We start from the raw sequence: 25944 nt of genomic DNA on the forward strand, positions 1-25944 counted from the left end.
AAAACAAAAAATATTAGATAAATATATATAAATAATAGTATTAAAGGATAGTTCGCATAAAGTTAAAGTATATTATATAAAAATATATATCTTATTATGCTGCTTGCAACCCTGAGTTACAGGCAAACACCCCATGGATTTTGCTGCTGGCTTACAGCATCTTGGAGCTGTGACTTGGGATTCTTATGACACAAGTTTATGGAGCGTTTCTTGCAATGCCTTTTAGCGGCGCGCATTGTCCAGTAGGCGGCCATTAGCCTCAAGTTATGCAGCATAACTGCAGCGGCAACAGCAGCAGCAGCAACAGCAGCAGCAACAGCGTGGCAACAAAACTCTGCACGGCTTATCTATGGAACTTCAAAGCTTTTGTGATGGCGCCAACATGACAGACATTGGACATAAAGCTGCAACGTGGCGTATGCGCAATATCTTTGCCTTTATATCGCCGCTATGTATGCGTGAATAACTGTGTGTGTGTGTGTGTGTGTGGTTGTGCTTATATAAAGAGAGCGAGCATAAAGCAAAAATTGTGTCGTCAACAGTTGCACAATGCAACAGCTACAGCGCCCCAGGCATTAAATCACTAAGGACAACAACAACAACAACACCAGCTGCGCCATAAACCAGGTAGTACTTCTGCTTTACAAAATATACATAAGTAAATATATATTTTAAGTGCAACACGACAATAGCAGCAGCAGTAAAAACAACAACAAAATGGTCTGTGAAAGAAAAACAAAAACAAAGAATCCTTCTCGATGCTGGCTGACTAAGAGATATCCTCGAGCCAGCGTTGCATAGTGTTTATTCATAATCAAAATGAGTTGGCAAGTATTTTAAAATATTGTATGTTTTATATAAGAGCATATAATATATATATATGACAAGATGTATGTCATCGGCGACCTGAGCAAGGAGCAGACAGAGGCAAAGACCGACTGCCTGCCACAAGCATAAATACGTTGCATATATACCCCTCACACATATGCTACGCATTCTAGGGTATTCAAAAATGCATGCAAAGTAAACAATGGCAAGAAAATATTTTCGATTCGCCAATAATTAAATATCCTTGAAAATATGCAGCTCACAGGAAATTTGATAATCTCTTCTCAGCCACACATCAATTTAACACAAAGAAATATCTACTGATTGCTCTTGTGGCATTTATTTATTAAAATTTAAATGCAAAGTGAACTCAACTGAACTGCAAAATATGCATACAGATTTCTTTCAAGTCAAACAACAAATTTTTAGACAAAAAGTGAAACTTTTTTGTATTTCAAAATAATAAAAAATAAAGTAAAAATTCTTTACTAAGCTTTATCGTCTCAAACAAGTTTAATGAGTATATAAAACAAGCCATGTTAACCAAGACTTAGTATAAATTTCTTTTTCTTACTTTCAAGCAAGCCAACTATTCAAGCAGCCCTCGTGCAACACAACTTTAAACAAGCAAATTGAAAACCTGAAATGCAAATCCCATTGTTGTTGCCATATTCAAATGGTCAACAGTCAACCGAGGCAGCATTTCGTAAAACTCAAATATCATATGCCCGAGCGCAATCCCCAGGCACATCGATTCGCATCAGGCTGGCTGCATGTTGCCTGTCAATGTTGTCAATGTTATTGTGCCTAATGCTCAGCCGCTGTGTGTGTGTGTGTGTGTGTGTGTGTGTGTGCGATAGGCAGCTGAGTAAGTGAGGCGAAATCTGTGCCAGAAATGCGATATTATCAACATTTTAGATACAATTTGCAGCGCTCTGTTGCGGCTCCTGCTGCTGGGTCGACATCGGCTCTTACGTCTCGTCAGCTGGCTGGCTTAGAGGCAAATTTGAGCTCATACAATTTGCAGTTAGCCGCCTGCTGCCTTACGCTTGACTAACTGCCTGACTTGACTGCCTGCGCCTGTGCCAGTGGCAGTGCCCTGGCCTAGGCCCCCAACTGGGGAAGTGCCTTTCTGCAAGCAACTTGTAACTTGGCGCCCTCTGACTGTGTGCTAGCTGCTGTAGCTCATTGTTGTTGCGGCTTGTTTGGTTTTATTGTGTTTATATTTGGCTTAAGGCATCAATTTGCTTTTACTTATATACATATCGAGCGCGACGACTCCCAGTGCCGAGCTGAATGCCAATGTTCAGGCAGCAGCAACTGCGTATCGTTATCAGCAAGCCATGCTTACCAGCAATAATACAAATATGCATTTAGTATATATATATATATCAACATATATATGTGTGTTGTATGGCCACACACAGGCACAGCCGCCACGCACATAAGAGCAACACATGCAATGGCAAATGCATCGATTACATAATCCATTTACACAAATGGCATTTTAAATACATTATATTGACAACCGAACGGTATTGGGTGCAGCCACGCGGCGTATGCGCTATATTTGTATCCTCGCACAAGCGCTTGACAAATACGCCTACACACACGCCACACCCACTGCAATACCCTTACTTGTGTGTGAAAGTGCATTTGCGTGCAAATTAGTTTTCATTGTGTTCTACTTAAACTCTGTTTAATCAGTGCGTCAAGCAACTTTTCAGCCCTACGTAGAGCTAAAGGAATTACAATTGCTTTAGGCTCCGAGCCTTGACCCATGGCTAAATGGATGTATGTAACACATATGTCTTATCCGACATTATCAGAGAGCTTTGCTTGTTGTGCTTAACTAAATAACACTCTTAGAGTCAGCTCTTGCTTTGTACAATTCTTCTTAGCCATATATAATACCTATTTTACTCAGCAAATTGTGAAAAAACGAAGAGTTGTAGCTTATCATGTCGTAACTCGGGCGAGTTTATTGTTTTTACAAATCTACTTTAAGCTGATTTAAAAAAAAAAATCCACTACAAAAGTCATATGAGAAGATATATATATATATATATATATAATGCGATATGCGCATTGAAAGCACTTAAAGATGTTTAAGCCCGCTTAATATGTCTTAATATAAATCTTCACTTTTGTCGGCTTATTACAAATTGTCTCTTGAAAATTCAAGCAGAGTTTACTATTAAAAACATATCAACTATCAATGCAATTGCATTTTCAACGTTCAACTGAGTGCAAATCAAACAAAGTCAAGAAGCATGCTGCACGTGCAATTGGCATATGAAATTAAATCTCATGGCAAATAGATCTCATTACAGTCAAATAGACGTCAACGACACACGCTTCCTAACGAGCCATTCTAATGCGTTTGTCAAGTGGCGCCACCTGTCGCATTTGCAGTGCCAACAATCATCAAGTGGATGCACAGTGTGCAAACAAAATACTTGAACACATCAGCCTCAAATTTATCAACGGCATTTATCTCATCATCATAATCATCATCGACATCATCATCATCATCGTCATCATCATCATAATTAATGCTTGCTATCTGACACCGCACGCCATAAAGTCGTTTGCCCAAAGCCCATGGACCAGACTCATTTGCCGATTGGCCGGCCAGTGCACGCTTCGCTCGCCAGATGGCGCTGCCCATCAATTTTATGATACAATTGCCGATGAGCCGTTAATTAATAAAATGCAACCAAGAAAAAAAAGCGAAAAAATTGAGCATAAAATAAAAAATAAAAAAAAAACCCGCTCATTAATAAATATTAACTCATAATTGGGCACGAATCCGTATTGAATATGTTGCAACTGGGCTCAGTGATTTAACGAAATTTAATAAAAATTTTAACCATGCTTAAGAGCTGCACGCCAGGGCAGGTGCAAAAATCAGCCAGCACGAAAATAAAATGCATACGGAAACAACAAACTAGAGGAAGGAAAAGGCAATAACACAAAAAATATGTAAAAGCCACAGAAACCAGCCAGAAACTAATGGAACTAATTGTTCGACGAAAGGCGGCCACATAAATATGCCCAGGCAGGTGGGAGAGGGAAAGCGAGAGCGAGAGTGTTACCATTGTTCAGTCGAAAGTGAAATGCCAATGCCAAGCGCAACTGCTGCGCTCTGTAATTGGAGCAACTGCAGCGCCGCCCGAAACGTGCGAAGTGTATAAAATCATGTGCTTGGCGCGCAGGCGCCGGCAGTCAAAAGTGGCGATCGAAAAGCAACTGACTGCGGCCAGCAGCTCTCTAACTGGGAATACTTGAGCACCGAAACTAGCATCAAAATGAGGAAGCATTGCGTAAGTAAGCCACAAATTTATACAATGCAAATGGCAATCAAACGTGGCGCTGGCTTACAGATCGCTGGATGCTGCATTTTGTTGCTGCTGCTGCAGCTAGCGAGCGGCGAGCAACAGGCGGAAGATCACAGGTAAGTGAAAAGTGCCTGGCACCTGCTATCAATTGTACAGACTAGGAAGTGACTGTAGCCAAATAATCACATTTATTTAACAAAGTTTTTAGAGAGAAAACTTTGCTGCCAACAACTTTCATATTTGAATATAAAAGTCAATAAAAGTTTACCAAATAAATCTGTGATCAGAGCGCAGAGTCAGAGCTAAAAAATTTAAGCAAAATTTCGCTCATTTGTTTGCAGAATTCAACGACGTTTCATGTGGCAGCAAATGGACAATGCTGTCATGGGCGGGCTTATGGGGCGCATGTTCAGTGGTGCTCGGTCGATGAGATCGATGTTTGGTGACTTTATGCCCAGCACGGCGAGCTATGCCAAGAACATGATGGACTATATGCCAACAGAGACGACGCGCGTCAAGTACATCATCCGAGATCCGCACACGAACAAGCCAGTGAAGATTATCAAGATGCGTGGCCCGCTGAAGAAGGTAGTGAAGCTGATGCGGCCACTGCCCAAGCCCTTGGTCACAGAGCCCACGAAGCTGCAGTACGAGAATCGCATGCGCCAGCTCGAGAAGGAGCAGGAGCTGATTGTCGAGGGCAAAGTGCCCATTAGCAGCGATGAGGCACTCATGGATAAGTACTTCAAGCACAAGCCCCGAACCAATAGCAATGAGATTGTCTCCGGCAAGATTATGGAATACCAGAGCTGGAAGCCAGTCTACAAGTCTGGCGAGCAGCCCACATCTTATGTGACGCTGCGGCCTCAGGCCATGACACAGCTGCACACACAAATCACGGCCAGCAAGGACAGTCAGGATTACCAGGGAGTACCGCCTGGCAATATGCTGCCCAAGCCCGAGAAGCTAGTCGGCCGTCGTCCAGAGCTGGACGAGGAGGACGACGACTTCGAGCAGGTCGAAGAGGACAGCGAAAATGAGCTGGCCAAGCCGCCGGGGCATCAGTACGAGGTGACCGAGCACACGGGCGAGGCAAGCGGCGAAGTGCAATCCTTGGCGCCCATGGAAGGCGGCTTTGTGCCCTCCAAGCAGTACCACAGTCAACCAAGTGAGCATCCCAATAGCCAGCCCAGCAGCCATTCGAGCAGCCAGCATAGCAGTCACTCCAGCAGTCATTCCAATAGCCAGCCCGACAGCCATCCCAGCAGCCATGTCAACACCCATTCGAACAGCCATCACAGCAACCATCACAGCAACCATCCCAGCAACAGCGGCAGCCACTCGAACCGTCCGCGTAGTCGTGGCAACAGCCTTGCCCCACCGACTACCACGACAACCGAGCTGCCCAATTATCCGCCAGCTTTTTTGAAAAAGTATCGCGCGCAGGAGGCCGCTGTCAACGCAAAGCCCAGCAGCAGTAAATCGAGACCCAAGCACCACAAAGAGCTGATCCTCACAGAGAGCAGCCCACAGTCCAATGTTAGCTTTGCGATGAGCAGCCTACGCGCACGCCTCCAGGAACAGCAGCGGCAAACCAAGCAAGAGGAGCGCGACGCCGAAATGGAGGCGGCCTTGGTGGAGGCGATGCACGGCGACAAATGGCCAGCGGAGGTGCAGCACAGCAGCAGTTATCTGACCAGTCCCATCGGACCCAGCGCTGTGGCCTTCGACCAGGCCGTACAGCCCGTAAAGCTGCCACGCAGCGAACACAAGAGACAACGCGCAAATGTGCGACAGCGCGGATCCATCAAGTTTAGCGATAATCCCAACGAGGAGGTGTAGCCCAAGGGCGCGCACCAGTCGGAGCAGTAACCAAAGCATAGCCAAAGCGTCAGTTAAGCGTTTCAATTGCCTAGTTGTTAACATAGTTTTAAATGGCCTGAGTAAAAGCAAGAGTTAAACACTTTCCACATACTTCTCGAAACAAAACAATTTCATTTGGGGCCGGAGTCATTGTACCGAGTGCACGCAATGCAACTTCGTTCGTTCGTTGGTTATGGCAAATGCACTTTAATTATTGTAAAATGCGTTTCCCCCAAGTCGTTGGCACTTATCACATTCGTTCATTTCATTTGACAAGCAATTTAAAGCTTTGAACTGCCTTCAAGCTGACCCCAAAAAAACACACACACAAGCGCTGCAAAAGTGGGTTAAACCTGCTATAAATTCCAGTGACAAACCAGAACAAAAGACAGCCATAAGACATTCTAAGCTTTAGCATTCCCCGAGACGGCCGCAAGGCCACTGCTTCCCTTTGCAAAACATAAAAAAAACTGAAAAAAATAAAGAAATGCAACAAATGCGGTTTTTAATTAAGTACCTAAAGCATTGGCGACAACAGCTGAATTAAGAGCCAAACTGGCCAGAGCGAATGGCCCTGGAAAATGTAAGCATGGCGCAGTGAAAGAAAGCACGAAAAACGAACCAAAACAGCGGCAACCAATTTTCCTTTTCGAATGAATGCCATCCAATTCGATTCACTGAAAAACTTCTGTGAAATTACTTTAACTAGAGCAGGAATTTAATATAAAAAAATAAGGAAACATTTTCCTTCACTTTCACTTTCCTTAACTTATTTTGTTGAATTCTATGTAAAATGTTTGCATACAAAATTTAATTTTTTAGTTTTTATCCATCAAGCCAACGCTTTCTTTCTACTATATCAAACTATGCTATATATATTCTATAAAAATTATTAAATATTAAAAAAAGTTTGCTTCATATATTGTCAAACTTCATCAAATATTTTTTTTACTTATTTCCGATCAGTTTTTAATAACTTTACTTTACTTGTAACTTCAGTTCTACAAGCTTCAGGCAAACATTTTATGTTTTTGGTTTCATTAAATTATTCTTATTAAAAATTTTAAAAATTAAATTTTAAAAAATTGTTTCTTTAGTTCAATGAAAAGTGTTTGAATATAAAATTATATATTTTTTAAATTTTTTTCTCTCTAAACCCAAACTTTCTTCATTTAAATAAAATTCTAAAATAAAACACATGATACCAAATTTCTTTCAGATCTATTTGATTACAGATCTCTTTACAAAGCTTAACAATTTTACATTCTGAGCATTATCTCTATGATTACGCTACTTACAGCTTTAAATTGATGCTAAATTTGCTCAGAACAAACTGATTTAAAATTACTATAAAAACATGTTCATATATTAAATATTAATATATATAAAATTCAACAACAAATTTGACATTCATTTGTAACCGTTTTGGTAAAAGCATATCCGAATTAAAGTATTAATATATTATTAAATTATTATTATATTAATAAATTATTCTTATTATATTATTAAATTGTTTTTATAATAATTATATTATTAAATTATTTTATTTTTATTTTTATTATATTTTATTTTTATTTTAATTATATTTTATATTTTATATTTTACAATGATCATTATTATATTACAAAATTATTAAAAGAAGTTTACTTAATTAATATTCACTTTAGTAACAGTTGTCAGATTAAAAAGTTGATAAAAATAATCTTTGTATTTTAAGGAGAAGAAATTTTGAATCAAATACAAAAATAATAAAAATACTTTAGTCTTATGAGAATTAAAAAAGAAATTTGAAGTTCATAAATGTAGCTTGCTTCATAAATTATAAATATTCTTGATAAGTCAGCCTAATCAATATAATCAATTCAGCAGACACTACATTAACTCAGACGGCAGAAACGAATCGAACCATCTTTGATATGACTTCTACAAAATATGAATCCTTAATCTATACAATTAAAATTTACAATAAAAACATTTCTACAAATTATTCATGTTTAATTCGATTGGCTTAGCTATTTCCCAACTGTGAGAAATTTGTGCTTATCAAGCCACTACAAATTATTTCTAATCGTTTCTTTAGTAATGTAGTAAGCGACACTTTAGCTGCGGCGGCCTTGGCGTTGCTTTGTTCAATGGCCCCATTTGCGGGTGGAGCGTTCTTTTCTGTTCAGCTGGAGTCATTAAAAGCGCCAATTGACTGGGCTATGCAAAGCGTCACCAACAACGCGATTAGGATTGCAGCACCTAACTAAGGCAGCAATAACAAATCGCTGGGACACGCCCCAAAAGTTTCAAGGACATTATTGGGCACGTGGCTTGATCTGGGGCCACGAGCTGAAGCTACCCTTGTACCTGTCCAAGTGCCCGCTGGCAGGAAGCGTGCTCACCATGTCCCCAGGTCCTGCTGTCCTCGACTCTCATTGTCGAGTGCGGCAAATACAAATTAGAATTTAAATGAACAATGCAACCAGAGCGGAAGTGTGTGAGTGTGTGTGTGTAGGTGGGTGACATTGCACGTAGCGAACGTTGGACAGCGACAACAACAACAACAACAACAACTAACTGGCAATAATGTCATGCAGCAATTTTTTTTCTACTTGTTTCCACTTCTTTAGCGCTCTTTGGGGTTATTTTGCACACAGAGCAGAAAAAAAAAATAAAAGTTTGGAGATATTTACGCTGTATAGCAAACTAGGTCGCTAACTTAGCTGCAAAATGTCAAAGGGATAATGGAATTTCGCATAGAAAATTCGTTAAAGTGCGTTTGAGCTGCGACAACAGCAAAATGAGCATAGCAAAGCTGAGAGCTATCCGTCTAAAGTACAGCTTCAAATTATATATTAGAGCTGCAGTTGGAAAAGAAGTTGGTTGACAATATCTTAAAACAGTTAAGCAACAAAAAGATTAGCGCAATGGAAGGAGATAAGCAGAACTTAATACAGCAGCCCTAGAAGCTAAGGAAAATGACTACAGCTATAATTAAAAGCAAAATTTTATATAGTATTTTTTAGTCAATTTACAATTGAATGTAACCAGAGCGCAATATGGGAGACTCTAATCAATATGTTATCAAATAAAAAAAAACTCTGCTATAATGACTTCCACCTTTAAACGGGTTCAGTATATTAAAATGTACTGAGACTTGTGCTAAAGTTAATATAAACATCTGGATGTCTTAGATATAAAAAAGATATATAAAAGATATAAAAATAGACTTTTCATAATAAAGCTCATGTTATTAGCAATGTAAAGAGACTAAAGACAACTCGTACTATGAAAATGGTATTGATTATCGCCCTGGAAAATACCTAAATTGAAAATTAATATCAAATTTTTAGAAGGAAAATGTTTTTCTATATTTGCCTACGCCCATGAAATTTTTGGCACAATTTTATGCCGGAAAGAAGTTTAGAATGATTCAAATAGTTCAAGGTATTATATCTTAAACCAGAATAGAACTCCCTTACTTTATGTTATTTTATATACAAAGTGTTTTTTATAATTCTGAATAGAGTATTCTTTCATTCCATTATTTTATATATAGTATACAAAATACATATACATATGCATACATATACATATAGTATACAAAACTTCTGTAAGCTTGAGCTTATGTAATTAATTGATAATTACTAGTTAACATTTGAGATAGGTATTGAAAAAAACTACCAGCTCTATCATTAACAAACTTGCCTTATATGAGAAATAAATACCACAAAATTATACTTTATAAATTTACAACTTGGTGTTTGGGCTTAAAACTGCGTAACACCGACATAAATTCTCTATTTCATAATGATGTAAGCTGACAAAAAATAATATTGTTTTCAGCCATGCTGCGACTCAGATGCAGTAATCAAATTATCCTTGGAGGCAGTCGGCATCTATGAAGCAATGTCTTAGAGATAATAGCTCTAGCTTGTAGCTAATTTCATAGAATCTACATGGCTAGAGCACATGAAAACAATTCACAAAAAAATTTATACTAGCATTTGCCATGACAACTTTGCTGCGCAACGAAAGTACTGAATATTAACGACGGCAATAGTTGGCTCTATGGCGACTCAATTAAATATTTAAGGCCAGGTAATTGTTGCGTGATAAATGCCGAACTGCCTTTTACCTGCCGCTGTCAAAGTGAAATTTATGAAAGTGAAATTCATTTAATTATAAGCGACAGCCTGCCAAGAGACAAGAGAAAAAAATGGCGTCTGTGCTGGAAATGGTAGCTGGTAGCTGGTAGCTGGGCGGGGGCGTGACATGTCAACCCGCGTTGTGCCAAAAATGATATTAATTATGGCTTTCGACGCGACGAGCGAAGTAACAAACCAAATTGCAAAGATGACATCGGAAAAGCCAATTTGGAGTGGTTTTTCTACGTCTTTTTTTTTTTTTGAAACTTTGAAAAGCTTGTGGAGCACATTGAACTCGCAATCAGCAAGCGAGAAAAGGGAAGGGGCTGCCGCTGCCCATTTAGCAGAGAAAACATTTTGTTTGCTTAACAAAACACACACACAGCGACAATCCTGAGGTAGAGACTGGAGCAGGCGCAGACGGAGGCGGAAGTGCAGGCAACGACAACGTTTAGCATCAGTTTAGAAGTGCGAAATGTGCGCTGCATGCTAAAAAATTAAATATTCAAATATAGCTGAAAGTGGGGGAGTGGGCGCAACGTTCTATAGAGATGGAGCCAGCCGTAGCACTCGAACTCGCAGAGAAACTCGCACAAATTTACGGCAATGCATATGCAAAGCAAAAGCCGCACAGGCGACAAAACATAAATATTTTGTTGATTGAAATGAATATATTTAGGAATTTTAGCTTAAAGACAATTAATGAGAATTAATAAGAATTAATAATAATAAATAATAAAAAAAATATTCTGTTTATGCCTAAAATATTTATGTTAATGTTAAATCAAAATATTTTGAAAATGTTAATGTTGAATTAGAATAAATAAAAATTAAAGAAATATTTATGTAAAATAGTTATATAAATGTTAAATCAAAATATTCTGTAAATGTTAATGTTGAATAAATAAAAATTAAAGAAATATTTATGTAAAATAGTTATATAAATGTTAAAACAAAATATTCTGTTAATGTTAATGTTGAATAAGAATAATCTGTTAATGCTTAACATGTTAATGTTGATATTAAATAAAAAGATGTACATGTTCATGTTATTTAGTTAATGTTAATGTTAAGTCAAAATATTTTGCTTTATATGTTAATGTTAAACTTAAATTAAAATATTCTTTTAGAGTTAATGTTAAATCAAAATGTGCTGTTAATGTTTTAAATGTAAAGTTTATGTATTTTGATTTAACTATTGTCTACTAATGTTAAAGTAATTTGAGATTGTTTTTTTAATGCTCAAAAAACTTGAATTTGCTGGATAAGTTGAAAAAAAAAACATTAAGATAAACAAGTTCAATCACTCAACCCAGTATAAGCCTTCATTTCATACATTAATTTCAATTGAAGCCAGTTCATGAGCCACACAAACATATGAGTCGATAAACGATTCACATTTGTGAGTTATTCATTTGCTGACAGCTGAATAGCTCAATAGAACTCAACGCTCATAAGCAGCTCAATAGAATTTATCGTTCAATTGAATCAATTTCAGTAGTTCCGTTTAATGACCCACTTAAAAGAGCTCAATGTAAACAATGCGATTGAACTCAACTTTAAATTACTCTCAATTACTTGTCTAATATTTGTTTATGGCAGGCACAAGTTACCTGACTCTATGCAAAAATATCTGACCTACTTTAGTGCAGCGAAGTCTTGTTGAATTTGCATCAACGAATCATATAAGTAATGCAGTCGATTTCTGTTATAAACAAATAAACAATAACAAAATTGTTTACAGATTATAGAAAACATCATTTGTATATTCCAAACTATACGAACTATATATATCTGGCATATATTATTCAGCCTTATTGCAGTCTTCATTTCATTTCGATAGCCAAGCTAAGATATTAATGCTTGGTGTTAAGTTTGTCGGTTGACTGTATATTACAAGCATTTTGTATATGTATTTGTATGTATATGTATGCATGTATTTGTGGGTGTTTTTGCTGAATCTAGAACAGTTAAAAGCCCAGCGGTCCTATTGCCCGAGTGCCGAGTTGCGGCCGCATAAGCCAGTGCCGCAGCCACAGCCACAGCCAGAGCCAGAGCCAGATCTGATGCCAAAACAGAATCTAAGGCTAAAGCTGGCTACGATGTAAATCTCTGTGTGTATATGAGAGTCTCTATAAATATATGTGTGTGTGTGTGTTGCTTTGAAGGCGGCACAAGTTGTTGGTCGTTCATCTGCGTCTGTATGTGGCGGCTGTTGAAGTGTAATCAGCGGCACGGCGGCAATTACTGCAGCATATGCATGGAGTACTCACAGTTTGTAGTTTGCACTTGGGCTGCGCTGCATGTCTACTGTGTGTGTGTGCGTGTGTGTGCATAAAAGTTGGCAAAACGCAGCGCAATTTGCAGCACTGAGCGGATTTTCAAAATGCTAAATGCAGCAGCTGCACCAAGAATAGCAACAACAACAGCGCGCACAGTTCAGCTGCAGTGCATCATCAGTGGATTGCGTCGATGTGCCGCTGTGGCAGCCATGGCGGTTGCAGCTGCGGCTGTTGTTGACTTTGATGCACTTGTACGAACGCCTGTTCGGGCAACATCATTTTAATGAATATTACGCTTAACGCGTTTAAATTGAATTTGTTTCGCCGAGCAGCGAGCAGCGAGCGCGAAGGCAGCAGCATCCAAGCGGAGCAACTAGAGTTGGCAGCCCACATACCACAAGCGCCAGCTTCACTGAGATAATAAACGTGCAAAATTATACGAACACAAATCTAGAAATAATAATTCAATTTATGAATTGTTTTTTAAAATTAAGAAATGTCTTCAAATATTATTTCAAACTGATTAAATAAGCATAAGAAAATAAAATTCTATTGAATACAGATTTAATAAAATAATAGACAAACTTATTAAATAAGCATTAGAAATTAAAATTCTATTGAGTATAATAAATAATGATTAAATAAGCATAAGAAAATAAAATTCTCTTGGATACTTAATAAAATAATAATAAAATAATGGAGAAACTGATTAGAAATTAAAATTGTGTTTAGAATACAGATTTAACAAAATAGACAAACTGATTAAATAAGCAGCAGAAATTAAAATTCTATTGAATACAGATTTAATATAATAATAATAATAATAGAAATAGGTATTTGAGGTCTGTAGCTGCATGAAACATGCCAGTCTTTGGGGGGCATTAGAATGGACTCTAAGAGAAAAGGAAATAAATTTTCTCAGAAACATGGACTGAGCCAAAACCAATATGTGGTTTAGTCTATAATATGCAGTTAAGATATGGGGATTATAATCCCCAAATCAGTGTCTCAACTTTGCTGAAAACTCGACTCAATATGTGCGTTGCTCTTGCAGCAATATCCATAGTTTCCAATGTACATGTCTAGCAAAATTAACGTCAAGGTAAACTAAAAGCTTAACTTTAGACAGAGTAAACAAACTAAAGATGCTGAATCATATAACAAATCGTGGGATCATGGCGGACAAGTGATGAGCACTCGTCATGAGATGACTAAGACGTTAAATTGCCTTTTAATGCATGTGGATCAACATTTTTGAATGTATTTCCAGGCATTTGTTGGCAACAAATGGCAAAAGTTTTAAAAACTGAAACAATTGCTGAAATATAATAAATGTCAATTTAATATCACATTGATTTCTTCAACTTATACCCACAATTTGCAATTTATTAGTCAATAATTGTCATTGTTTTATATATTTTTATAAAACTAACCTCACTATTGTTAGTACATATCAAAATTTCTGTACTTAACTCGAATTCGCACACTTAAACCTTAGACTAAACTAGAACTCGAACCTTTATCCTCATATTGCCAACTAGGTCGGCAGCTCCGCAAAGAGCTTCTCAGTTTATACAGCTAAAATTCGTATATTTCCTTATTTATAAGCTGCACACTCGCTTAGCTATTGATGATACCATTTTCATTAATTAAGTTTGACTTGATTTGGCGCCATGTGTGAACATAATTCCGAGTTCTTATATATATGTACAGTGAGTAGTTCATAAAAGTGTGCGGCTTGGCTGAGTCTTTACTTCGTCACAAACTGCAATAGAAAGAATTTTTTCGCAAGAAGCTATTCAATTTTTATTTTATTGAATAACTTCGTGCATGCCAAATATTTAGCTCGCTTCAGCAGCAGCAGCAGCGCAGCAGCTTGAGAGCTGTTGGACAAGGACGACCAGTCGTCTCGTGCTGCGGCAATTGCACTGTCAATAGCAGCAGCAACGGCAGCGAAACGATTTTTATAGATATGCCCGGACAGCAAATCGCATATTATCGCATCATGTTGCACACTGGTCCCCGGGCCACTGGCTGCTCCAACGGCTGCGCTGATCATTAATCTTTACAAGCTCCCAATGTGTGCGCCTTTTTCGGACTTCAATTGCCGCTGCACGAACATTGGCCGTGCAGGATGCTATGTACTTCAGTTTATGCCACATGTGTATGTGACTGTGTGCGAGTGTGTGTAGATGCATTAAATAGCGGATGGAGTCCATTAGAAAGCCATTGAAGCACATTCTGTCGATTGCAGCCAGTCCATATCCTGCCCATACGGATGTGCAGCTGCCAAAATGTTGTTTAAGTTCTTTTTGCTTTAAGGCACACACACACACATTCGAACCTCAAAACCTCAATATAACTGAACAGTTTTTAGCCAACTAAGCTGAGCTTTACTCTTTTTCCATGCACGGCCAACCGCACGTTGACTGCTTTGTGCATTAAATAAAATTGAAACATAATGAAAAGAGATTGCCTTTCTTTCGAACAAAATTTCAACCTTTTTTAGCCGTTGGTATTTTGTTTAATTATCCACATGAAAAGTCGCCAACAAAAAACTCCGAATTCCAGCCACACAGACTTGACCCCACGCACACCACAAGCAACAACAAATGGAATCAAATTAACAGTAAAATAAAAGCAAAAATGCGTTAGAAATGCTTTTCGGGTCCGGTCCGGCTGAGTGCGAAGTGCCAAAATGAAGCCAACTTTTAGGAGATAGCAAAAGCGCGCAAAAAATATATAAAATAAGAGCAAAATTAAATATAGTATAAAAGTAAAGATAAAAAACTCTGGCATTTGAAGTGTCGTGCCAAAGTTGCTGCACATTTCTCAACTGAGGAGTCTTGACTGGAGCCAAACCTCACCGAGTTCTCAACAGCTTCAACAATTTTGAGGCAGTTTTATGCGAATATTATTTATTTTTTTACTGTTCAGTCTATGGAGTATGTTGGCTATGCATAAACCTATTTATTTTGGATATCAGCTAAACAGAAACAATCTATAGGTATAGCAGTTATCGGTATAGGGCTGATTACAATAAGGAAAAATTTTAATTTTCTTAAGGTGAAGTAGGATGTAGATTGCCTAAAACATAAAGCTTTTTATTTTGTATTTTATTAAGCCCTAATAAAAAGCAAACCTAATGAAATTTGTATTAAAAAAGGTAAAATGCACAATAGACGTTTGGGTCGATGGATATTCTTGGAAAACGTACTCAAGCTGCTTCTCAGAATGGATAAAAATATAATAATGAAAAAAAAAAAATAATGTTAGAATATTAGAGAAAAAAGTAAGCTGCTTTAATTTTTTCAGTAATTTGATAGACTTTAAAATTTAATATTCAACTAAATATATATAAAAAAATAGCATTAAATAAAATTTTAAATGTTTGTTTTATTTTAACTATATTTTTATTTTTTATATTTATAAAAATTTGAATAGTTTCATTTTATATTAAAATTGCTAAATATTTAAAGTTTATTACCTTCAGTAATAGTAGTAATTACATAATGGACTGATTTTATATTATAAAATTGGTTTTCATATGTTAGTTATTTTTGTTTTAAATTTTGCAAGTTCTTATTTATTTAATTTTTAATTATTTTATTTTCTTATTTTTTTATTATTTAATTTTTTTTGCAACTTTTATATTTTTTGAAAGTTAAGTCTTAAATTTTCTCTAAAGTCTTAATATTTTCTTTAACTTTTACGTATAGATTTCAGCCAGTGAACTCAATTTTGGTTTTAATTCCAATGCATAAAGAGAGTAGCAGCATTAAACCGTAGTTGTGGTAATTGTATAAATACGATACGGAACTAGTCGAGTAGTACTTTTTTTTAGCATCTACTTTGCACTCCTTTGCTGCCCTTATCGCACTCAAAGCCGCAAAGTGAAAATATTTGAACAACAGAATAAAAAAGAGAAGAGGAAAAAACCACAGCTTTTTAATCCTTATTTTTTTTGTTGTTCACTTGCATCTCATCTCTTTGCGCTATTGACAGAGATATATAATTTTAGATTTTTTTTCTGGCTTTTGCTTTTGCTTTTGGCTTTTTGCTTTCTTACAGTTCATTTGGTAAACGAGCAATTCGGCAAAAGGCAAATAGAGGGAAAATTTAATTAAATCGACTTGCGTATGTCTGCCCCGTATTTGCATAATATAAAAGTACTTATTTATGTAATTATTTATGTACTTAAAAACTGTGCCTTGAGTTGCTTTTTAATTTGATTGCAGAATCCTTTGGCATATGGTTTTTGTTGCTGTTGCTCTTGCTGTGGCTGTTGTTGCCGCCGGCCCAACACAAATGTTAATGAGATTGAAGAAAGTAAAGAGAAAATTCAATTAAAAAGCGCTTCTCAAATATTCATTATGCATGTTCTAATGTTGAGGCTCTGCCTTGAACTGTGGCGAATCTGTTAATTAGCGCACAAAAATCAGCTGCGGTTTTTTGTCTTGCCAGGAAAATGTTTGTGCTTGGCTTTTATGAGTTTTGTATGCATAATAATAATCATATCAAGGAGGCCAAACAGGAATAAAACTTGCCAAATGCCACAGCAGTTGTCGCAAATGCCACAAGCGTTCAGCTTTCAAGATAGTAGACAGAGAGAGAGAAAGCGAGGGAGAGAGAGAGCGCCAACAACAGTGGCTTAGAGCAAGGCAGGGACATTGGCAAAGTTCTGCCATGTTTTATGAGCAAAGTTGCTGCTCAAAAACCACTTGAAGCAGCTCACAAATTGTGGTTATTGTTGCTGTTGTTGCTGCTGCTGCTGCTGCCTTTTGTGGCATGATGAATTGTCATGAAATTTAATCAATTTATTTGAAACGTGCGACGGCACGAGACGTTTTAGCCCATAAATAACGCTGGCTAAACTAAAAATGTGACAATGCCAAAGTGCCAAAGTAAATAACAAACAATGAAAACGCAATAACAACAATAACATCAACTCCAAAACATATACCCTTAAATACGAAAAGAAAACAACAAACGAGATCAGCGAATAAAGTTTCATTGTTTGGCAACCACACACACACACACACACACCCATACACACCTACACACAGACACACATGAAGCGATTTCTTCACACATCCGGCGAAACCATTTTGTTACTCACATTGCAGTGTATTATTTGTGCAAAATGAAGTCCAGACCACATGCTTGAGACACAGACTAAAGCATACTCTGTTTTGGAGTATTGTTTTGAAACAAGGACACATATATTTATATTTATGTATTAATTTAAAATGTTAATTGATGACTGATTTAATTAAACTAATTTTAAAATATTTATAATTATTTTTTATATATTTTTTTTATTATTTATAACATATTCTGTCAATTGGAAAAACAATTTAAATATGCCTGCTAACCCAATGAAATTAATTATAACCTTTTATATAACAGCCTTAATTGGATTTTATGTACAATTTGTTGCATAAAATGTACTATTTGTTTTCAGAAAAATTAAATATATATATATATATATATATATTATAAAATACTATGTAAATAAATTTTTATTTTTTTAAGAGTTAAAAAAATATGAATTTTAATGTATAGAATTTCTGTTGAACCTTGAAAATATGAAAACTGTTTGTAGGAAAATTTGCTTTAAAATTTTACTGTTACCAAAAAATGTATTAAATAATATGATTGCTTTAGATAAATAAAAGTTATTATAAGAAATATATTTATGAATTAGAAATAAATTTAATATAATGAATTAATGATTAGAAAGTGTTGAAGCTTGATAAAACTATTCATTGAATAATATTAATATTTTATACAATAAAATTAAATAATCAATAATCAATAATCAGTAAATAATATTTTATATGAATAAAATCATATGTACATATTATAAATTAAATGAAATTTTATTATTTGATGATGAGAATTTCTGTTTAAATTTATAACTAGAAAAATGGGCATTCATAATTCTGTTTATGCCAAGTAAAAGGCAAATAATATTGAAATAAATATTTTATAAAAATAAAACTTAATTTATATCTTACTGCTCTTGTCACAAAATATAAATAAAAATATTATTTAATTTAGTTTAAATTATTTAGCCCAAACTGCGCCAATGCTTTGAGTTTCCAATACTACCCAAGTGGCAGGGTATGGAAGGCATTTGAACTCATACGCAAAAGTCGAAACAAAACGAAATACTTTACAAACTGTGTTGCTGCGCACGTACACACCTCTTATTCTCTTACTCGTTTACTCAGTGCCGCTACCTAACCGCCCGCCCGCTCTGCCACGCGCATTTGTCAGGCTGCCCCGCTGTGCCGCCCTCTCAGTTCCTCCCACTCTCCTGGCGTGGCAACATTTTGCGCCATTATTGTTGGCAACTCAGAGGCAAAGCGTTTATAAATTTATTGTTTTCTACGCGTGTACTCAAGTGTTGCTGCGTGTTTCTGGCAACAAATTGGCCAACAAGAGGCGCAACAAACGGGACGCGGGACCAGGCGGCGGGTTTGGCTGCCAACACAACGAGAGGAAATGTTAGCTTTCATTTTGGCTTTTGGCCACTCAACTCGTTGCGGTGACGCATTTTATCATAATTATATTAACACGCCAAGAGCATCTATAGTTTATGTTCATGGGCTTTTGGGCGCATAAATTTAAAAGCCAGTGCCCCCAGAAAGTAGGCAACCTTTTTGCGCTCAGGCTTTAAGCCGCACTGAAATGGCGGAAATGTGTTTATTAAAGCTGCTGTCGTCTTTAAATTGCATAAATATTTCAAATTGCTCTAACACATTCAGCCACAATTCAAATATAGCCAGCATATATATATATATATACGATAAATGAATGCATAGCAGCAGCTGGAGGAACAACTGCCAGCGAGAGAGAGAGTTAGTGAGTAGGTTCAAAAGTGCACACATGACATATTATTATTTCAGCTGTGTGTGTGTGGGAGTGTGTGTAAATTGTTGTACTTTTGCTGTGTAAAAATTCATTTCGCGCCATATGCGCATTTAGCACGGACACAGACCACAACAACAGGCAGAGGGAAGCAGCTGGAATATGAAAATGGGCTGCGAAGGGACGCAGCGCCAACAGCAGCAGCAGGTGGAAGTCAAGTAAAAGAACGAACATACACACAGTAACCCACTCGCCCACTCACCCACTCGCATATATAGGCATAATTAAAAAAAATATTTTTTTTACTCTGGCATTACAACAACAAATACAAGCAGCAGCTGAAAACTCTGTGGGCACTTGGGCAAACGGGCTCACATTTAGGCCAAGCATATGTGGGCAAGTCCCTTCACACCCACACACACAGGCAGAACATAAAATTAAATTACAATTAAATTAATTTCATTTTATTACAACGCTTCCTTTTTGCCTCCACTGAGTGAGTGGTCCAATCTGGGGGCCAAGCATTATGCGGCAACATAATCACAAAATAAAATGCGAATTATTTCTGGATGGCTGTGGGTCAGTGGTTTTGGTGGCTACTCTGCACTGGCCGCACCACTCAATTAGGCGCAATTCAATTATAATTTGTTTGCTGTTACATTCTAAGAACTTGTTAGTGGTGAAACTAGTTGAGTGCTGCTGGGTGGATCAACTTTTTGTGCGATATATGAAGGAATGTTAATTAGCCTGAAGAGAGGCTAAAAGTTTTTTATGAATTTCAGTCGAGTGGAATTCGTAGAAATGCCTGAATAAGGCAAAAGGTATATACAATTTATAAATTTAGTGTTTTTGAATAACATAAATATCTTTTTGGTTTGTAATTTGTTAACTTCATACGAAATAGTTGCTATTTGGGTTTATTCAAAGTTTCTAAACACTCGTCATGCCATAAAAAAACTTTAACTAGGCTTGAGAAATCGATATATTAACCGATTATAACTTATATTATAAGCATATGAAATAAAAATTGTTGGATGCTGTGTGGGAGAGTGAGAGCAAAACGGCTTCAACAAAATGGCATGCAAAAAGTTTTAATATAAGCTTAAAATTTTAAGCATGCAACTTTTTGAGGCAATAAAAAAGTTGTAAAGCATATTTCAGGCATTTTCGTAATGTGCACCAAGCACAGAAATCTGAAATGTTAGCCCAAAGATTATCACGAGCATTGTAGCATCGCAGCCGAGCGATACTTTTATTGGTTTATGCTTTGAGATATGCCAATGCCAATGGCAATGGCAATGGCAATGCCTGAAATTGATTATGCGCTGTGCATTGAGTGTTTGGCTGCCAATAACCAATAGAAGTAGCAGGCCGTAACCTTATCTGCCCCGAGCAACGTCTGAGGGCAAGTTGCCAGCCGCCACCAACGAGGGAGCGACTGAGGCAGAGAGCAACAACAACAGCCGAGTTGGCACTTTTACTTATGACGTGTAAGCGGCTCAAACAGTTTATGCGATTTATTTCCTTATTGGCGGCACGTGCCGCCGCTGCAACCACTAGAAACTGAGCCACAATTTAAAGCCGCTCCAAGCAGGGCTTCCATCTTCTTCTGAATGCGTGTGAAATATGGCCAACTACCACACGCAAAAAAAAAAAAACTCATTACGCGCCCGACGACTTATCGATGTCTTGAATGTGGGTTTATCTAACGATAAGACGACCCATTTGACGGACACTGAAGCAGTCAGCGTACTGGACGGACGGACGGCCGCCAGCAATTTCAAACTCTTGCTAAATTGTCTCGAATTTCAGCTGCTGTCGTCGGGGCCATTCTCTGAATGACATTAGCGCGCATTTTTCCAGCTTTAAGCTCTGCGTATTCTTATGCAGATTGGCCGTCTTAAGTGACATCTATCCCAGGGTGAACTGGTATGCCTGGCCGTTTGTGTAGACCCAACATAAAATCAACTTGAAACTTGAAGAGCATAAATAATTTTTTATGTTCTCTACGTTTCGCAGTCAGCGTGGCGTCAAATTAGCTTTATCAACCTTTCGGAAAACAAATGGATAAAGAATATCTGAAAGTTTATTAGACCGAAAAGCGATTGATGACAGTTCAAGGCAGCTAATATAATGATGGCCCATAATTGGCCAGCGCCGGCGTGTCAAATTTATGTCTTTTGCTTCGGCCTCTTAGGGCAATAAAAGAATTTAGGGGGTGATATATATGGGACAAGAAGTGATTTAAATTTAAAACAATTACAGTTACTTTATTGGCTGAGTGGGACTTAAAAGCCCTGTGATTTATGTATATATATATTTTAGAGTGTGCCGATTCGAGTAATTAGAACAAACTGTGCGTAAAAACATTACATAAATCAGACGCAACAATTACGCTAATTAAGAAATTTATTGCATTACAAAATCTTAGCCAAATGGCACAATTATGAGCTTTTCTTTTTATTATTTTAATATGACAAATAATTTAGCTTCACACTCTTAGCACATACATAACAAGTAGAAGTGCTCTAGTTGGGAATGCACGACTAGAAAATACCCAAACGGACAGGCAGATATGGTTCGATTGACTCAGCTGCTCGTGATGCTCAAGAACTATGGGCTTTCATACATACATACATAATTTCATACAAACATACATACATACATACATACATACATACATACATACATACATACATACATACATACATACATGCATACGTACATACTTACATACATACATACATACATACATACATACATACATACATGCATACGTACATACTTACATACATACATACATACATACATACATACATACATACATATTTACATACATACATACATACATACATACATACATAAATACATACATACATACATACATACATACATACATACATACATACATACATATATATTTTCATACATACATTCATACATACATTCATACATACATTCATACATACATACACATACATACATACACATACATACATATGCATACATACATACATACATACATACATACAGGCATACAAACATACATACATATATATTTTCATACATACATTTATACATACATACATACATACATACATACATACATACACACATACATAAACACATACATACATACATATTTTCATACATTCATACATATGCATACATACATACAAACATATATACAAAACCAATATACCCAAAACCCATTTTAAATGGAAAAAAAATCTTCCTTGCTCTATCCATATTCATATTATTAATCAATAAACATAATTAAATTATTTTCTATTAAAATCAGAATTTAAAATATAAAATCTGTGTTAAATGCAATTATAGCTGCGCTCTTAGCCTTTTCATTACATTTAGTTCTCGCCCAAAGTAAGAGAAACTGCCAAATGCTGCCCTTAAAACAGATTTGCGAAAATAAATTAAGTCAATGGCCGGAGTGGGAAATGAACCATGAGGGCGGGGCGAGGCGTTGAAGTCTAAAGCTGATTTTGGAAACTACAACGAAATGCAACCGCACCGAATTGATTTGAGCAATTTGAAAGAGCGCAAAAATGTGCGCTACAAAATGCAATTGGCATTGAAATCGCCTCAAACCGACAGAGCACAGAAGAGCTACCCGGCCATTTGGTCCATTTAACTAGCAGCCAGTGCCCCCCTCCCCCCCACCGAGCGACACGAGCTCCATGCGAAACAGCAAAAAGCCCAAAAGCAATATTCAACTCGCAGCCAGCAAATATTCGAGTATATTGTAGAAATTCTGCGACCGCTGGAAAGCATTTTTCGGCTGCCTCCAGTCAATCAAATCGCGCAACGAATCCCAAATTCCCAGCCCAGCACAGCACACCCGAGCCCAGTCACACATTTGGCCCGTTTTGACTGGCTTTTGTTGTGGCAAGAGGTAATGAATTTCTATTTTAGCGCAGCTATTTTAATGAGCAGCAAGAAAGCTGCACAAAATTCTATTGACTGAGCGAAAATATAAATTAGTTTAAGCTATTTCAAATGTTATTATTATGGCGTGACATTGTTAAATTTGAACTACTAGAGATTTGTATTTAATATTAATATTAAATTTATATTCATATTACTTTAATATATTATATTTGAAACAAAAACAATCAAAGCTCCTTAGGCCCCAGACTAAAATCTAATAAAGTCTAAATATTATTTTTATACTGACATAAAATATAGTTAAAGCTGCTATTTGTAGTTTTAGCTATAATTGAAAATAACTGCAGCTATATTTATTTTTATAAATATATAAATTAATGCTGGCCTGACTTATATGACAAGGCTCACAACTACCATCAAAGCTAACTTCTATTGAAACTATGCATAGTTTTTTATATACATCTATATCAAGCTCAAACTTTAACATATCTAAAGTCCCAAAGTACAAAAAAACTGCTGCAAAAGAACTCAAACAATACAAAAACTCAGTTGAAAGTTGTTTTGTGTTGGAAATTGTGGCAAAAAGGTTGGCAAATGTTGCAAATTGCTGCTGTTATATGTTTGTATATACACGCCTATGTATATATATATGTATATATATATATATGTATTCACACATCATGAACTCAGATACAAAAAGTTAATAAGAAAACGGGAACGTGACAGGCAGGCAGCATTGGGACAGGGGCGCCAAGCTGCGGCAAACTGTGGCAAGTGGCATTCACTTGCAAGTCGCGCCCCACACTTTGGGTTAAGGTGTAAAAGGTTTAGTTGAATGCCACGGATAAAAGCGAAGTCAAATGTCCGTGGGGAGCTCAATAAAAATGTTGCTAATTTGATTTTCATTTAACATAAGTCAAAGCGCACAAATTTCATACAGAGCTCAAATTTATGCCAATAAAATAAATAAGAAACAAGCAGCTTGCTGAAGGCAACTTTAAACGTAAATTAAGTTCGTTAACTAAGCATTATAAATAGACTTTAGATCTAGTTTCAGCGAATAGCCAAAGTCTTTTGGTAAGCCGCTTAACTGACAAGACAATTCCATAGATATTTACTTATTTATAAGTTCATTAAGTAGAATTTTCAGTAACAAAATGACAAATTATTAAAAATTCAATATCTCTAAAGCAATAAAAACTGCGGCAATTTGTCACAATTTTCAACACAAGAAACCAGCAGACAGAGATAGAGACGTGAGTTAAAAAAAGACAAAAATTTTGAGTGAATTTGAGCATAAGCAACATGCACTGTTTCGGTCATTAAAACTTTTATGATACATTACATTAGCCACATGTGTTATCAATAAACTGCGTTGTCTATGAGCTGCTATTTGCGCTAATGAAACGTCGACACATACAAGAGCTGATAGCTGCTCGCTGCTAGCTGATAGTCGAGCCATTTTCAGCTTGATTATCAGCAGCGTAAGCTCTGGGGATCATCAAATTGAGGGGCCGGCCATGCAGGGCTGTCAAGTGCCAAATGCAGCTTCACAACCACAGATTAACTCTCAGCAAGCTGCCACACAAAGCACAGACAAAACTAACAAGAATGAGAGAGAGAGAGAGAGTGAGAGAGAAGGAAGCAGCAAGGGCGCGCAATTAAACGGAAAAGCAAAAACTTTTCATCGTTACACAGAGACGCAAAGTCGCAAAGGGCACGCACACACACACACACACACACACAGACACACGAACACGTGTGCTTAAGTGTGCTATATGTGTTAATGCTTTTATTGTGTATATGCACTCACATTTGTATTACTATAAATAATTCTTTTTATTACTATATGATTGTTAACTTGAGATGAGGGTTGCGTTTGGCCTTTACCTGGAATATCAAATTATTTCAAATGATTTTAAATACTTTAAGTTCTGATATAAATGTGAATGAGTTGTAAAATATGTTGATTATAAGCTTTGTTTAAAGCAAAAATTTATAGCTAATTTTTCTGTCAAAATGTAAAAAACTTTCACATATTAAACATCAATTTATCAGTTTAATAATTATAATTATAATTGCAGGGTATATCTTAGTCGTATTTTATTCTATGTTCATATCAGACTGTAGAGCACAATTATATTGCTTAACTTATAAGCAAATTGCTTGCATTTTAAATTTTTTACAGGGTATCTATTAGTCACGCTCTTTTATACACAGTATAAACTATAATAACTCAACTTTTCTGAATTGTTTCATATGTTTCTTTGCACTTTAGATTTATTACAGGGTAACTCTTAGTCAGGCTTTCTTGTATGTTCATACACAAAAGTTTACACTATAAAAGAATATTTTTTTTAATTATTTCTTATTTTTACTTGCAATTTAGACTTGTTTTTAGACTTATTACAGGGCATATTTTAGTCATGCTGTTTTCTATCTTTCTACATACAGCTATACACATTATAAAATATAGATTTATCTACATTTCACTTACTACAGGGTATCACTTAGTCGTGCCGTTGGCTATATTAACTGCCGCCTTCCCTCACATAATTGTAAACTAGCCTGGCTCAGCTCGTGTCGTTGTTGCTTTCGCTTTTAATTGTTCATGTGTCCAGCTGCATGAGTACACGCGTGTGTGTGGGTGTGTCTGCATGTGTGTGTACCTTGTGTATGTGTATGTGTGTGTGCGAGTGCTATTAACAACTTTAACAT

At 36.5% G+C, this 25944-nt stretch overlaps 2 protein-coding genes across 2 annotated transcripts in view; one reads left to right on the forward strand and one right to left on the reverse strand.

Moving 5' to 3' along the window:
- Nucleotides 1-25944, reverse strand: part of LOC111602550 (exostosin-1) — a 77275-nt gene that overhangs the window by 47786 nt on the left and 3545 nt on the right. The gene's annotated exons all lie outside the window — the stretch shown is intronic.
- On the forward strand, nucleotides 4527-6030 carry LOC111601223. The gene is made up of 2 exons (XM_030226108.1): nucleotides 4527-5320; nucleotides 5471-6030. The coding sequence occupies exons 1-2, from the start codon at nucleotides 4527-4529 to the stop codon at nucleotides 6009-6011; spliced, it is 1335 nt and encodes a 444-aa protein (XP_030081968.1). The 3' UTR covers nucleotides 6012-6030.

The sequence above is a fragment of the Drosophila hydei genome, unplaced genomic scaffold, assembly GCF_003285905.1.
Source record: "Drosophila hydei strain 15085-1641.00,03,60 unplaced genomic scaffold, DhydRS2 tig00000060-arrow-pilon, whole genome shotgun sequence".
Lineage (NCBI taxonomy): Eukaryota > Metazoa > Arthropoda > Insecta > Diptera > Drosophilidae > Drosophila > Drosophila hydei.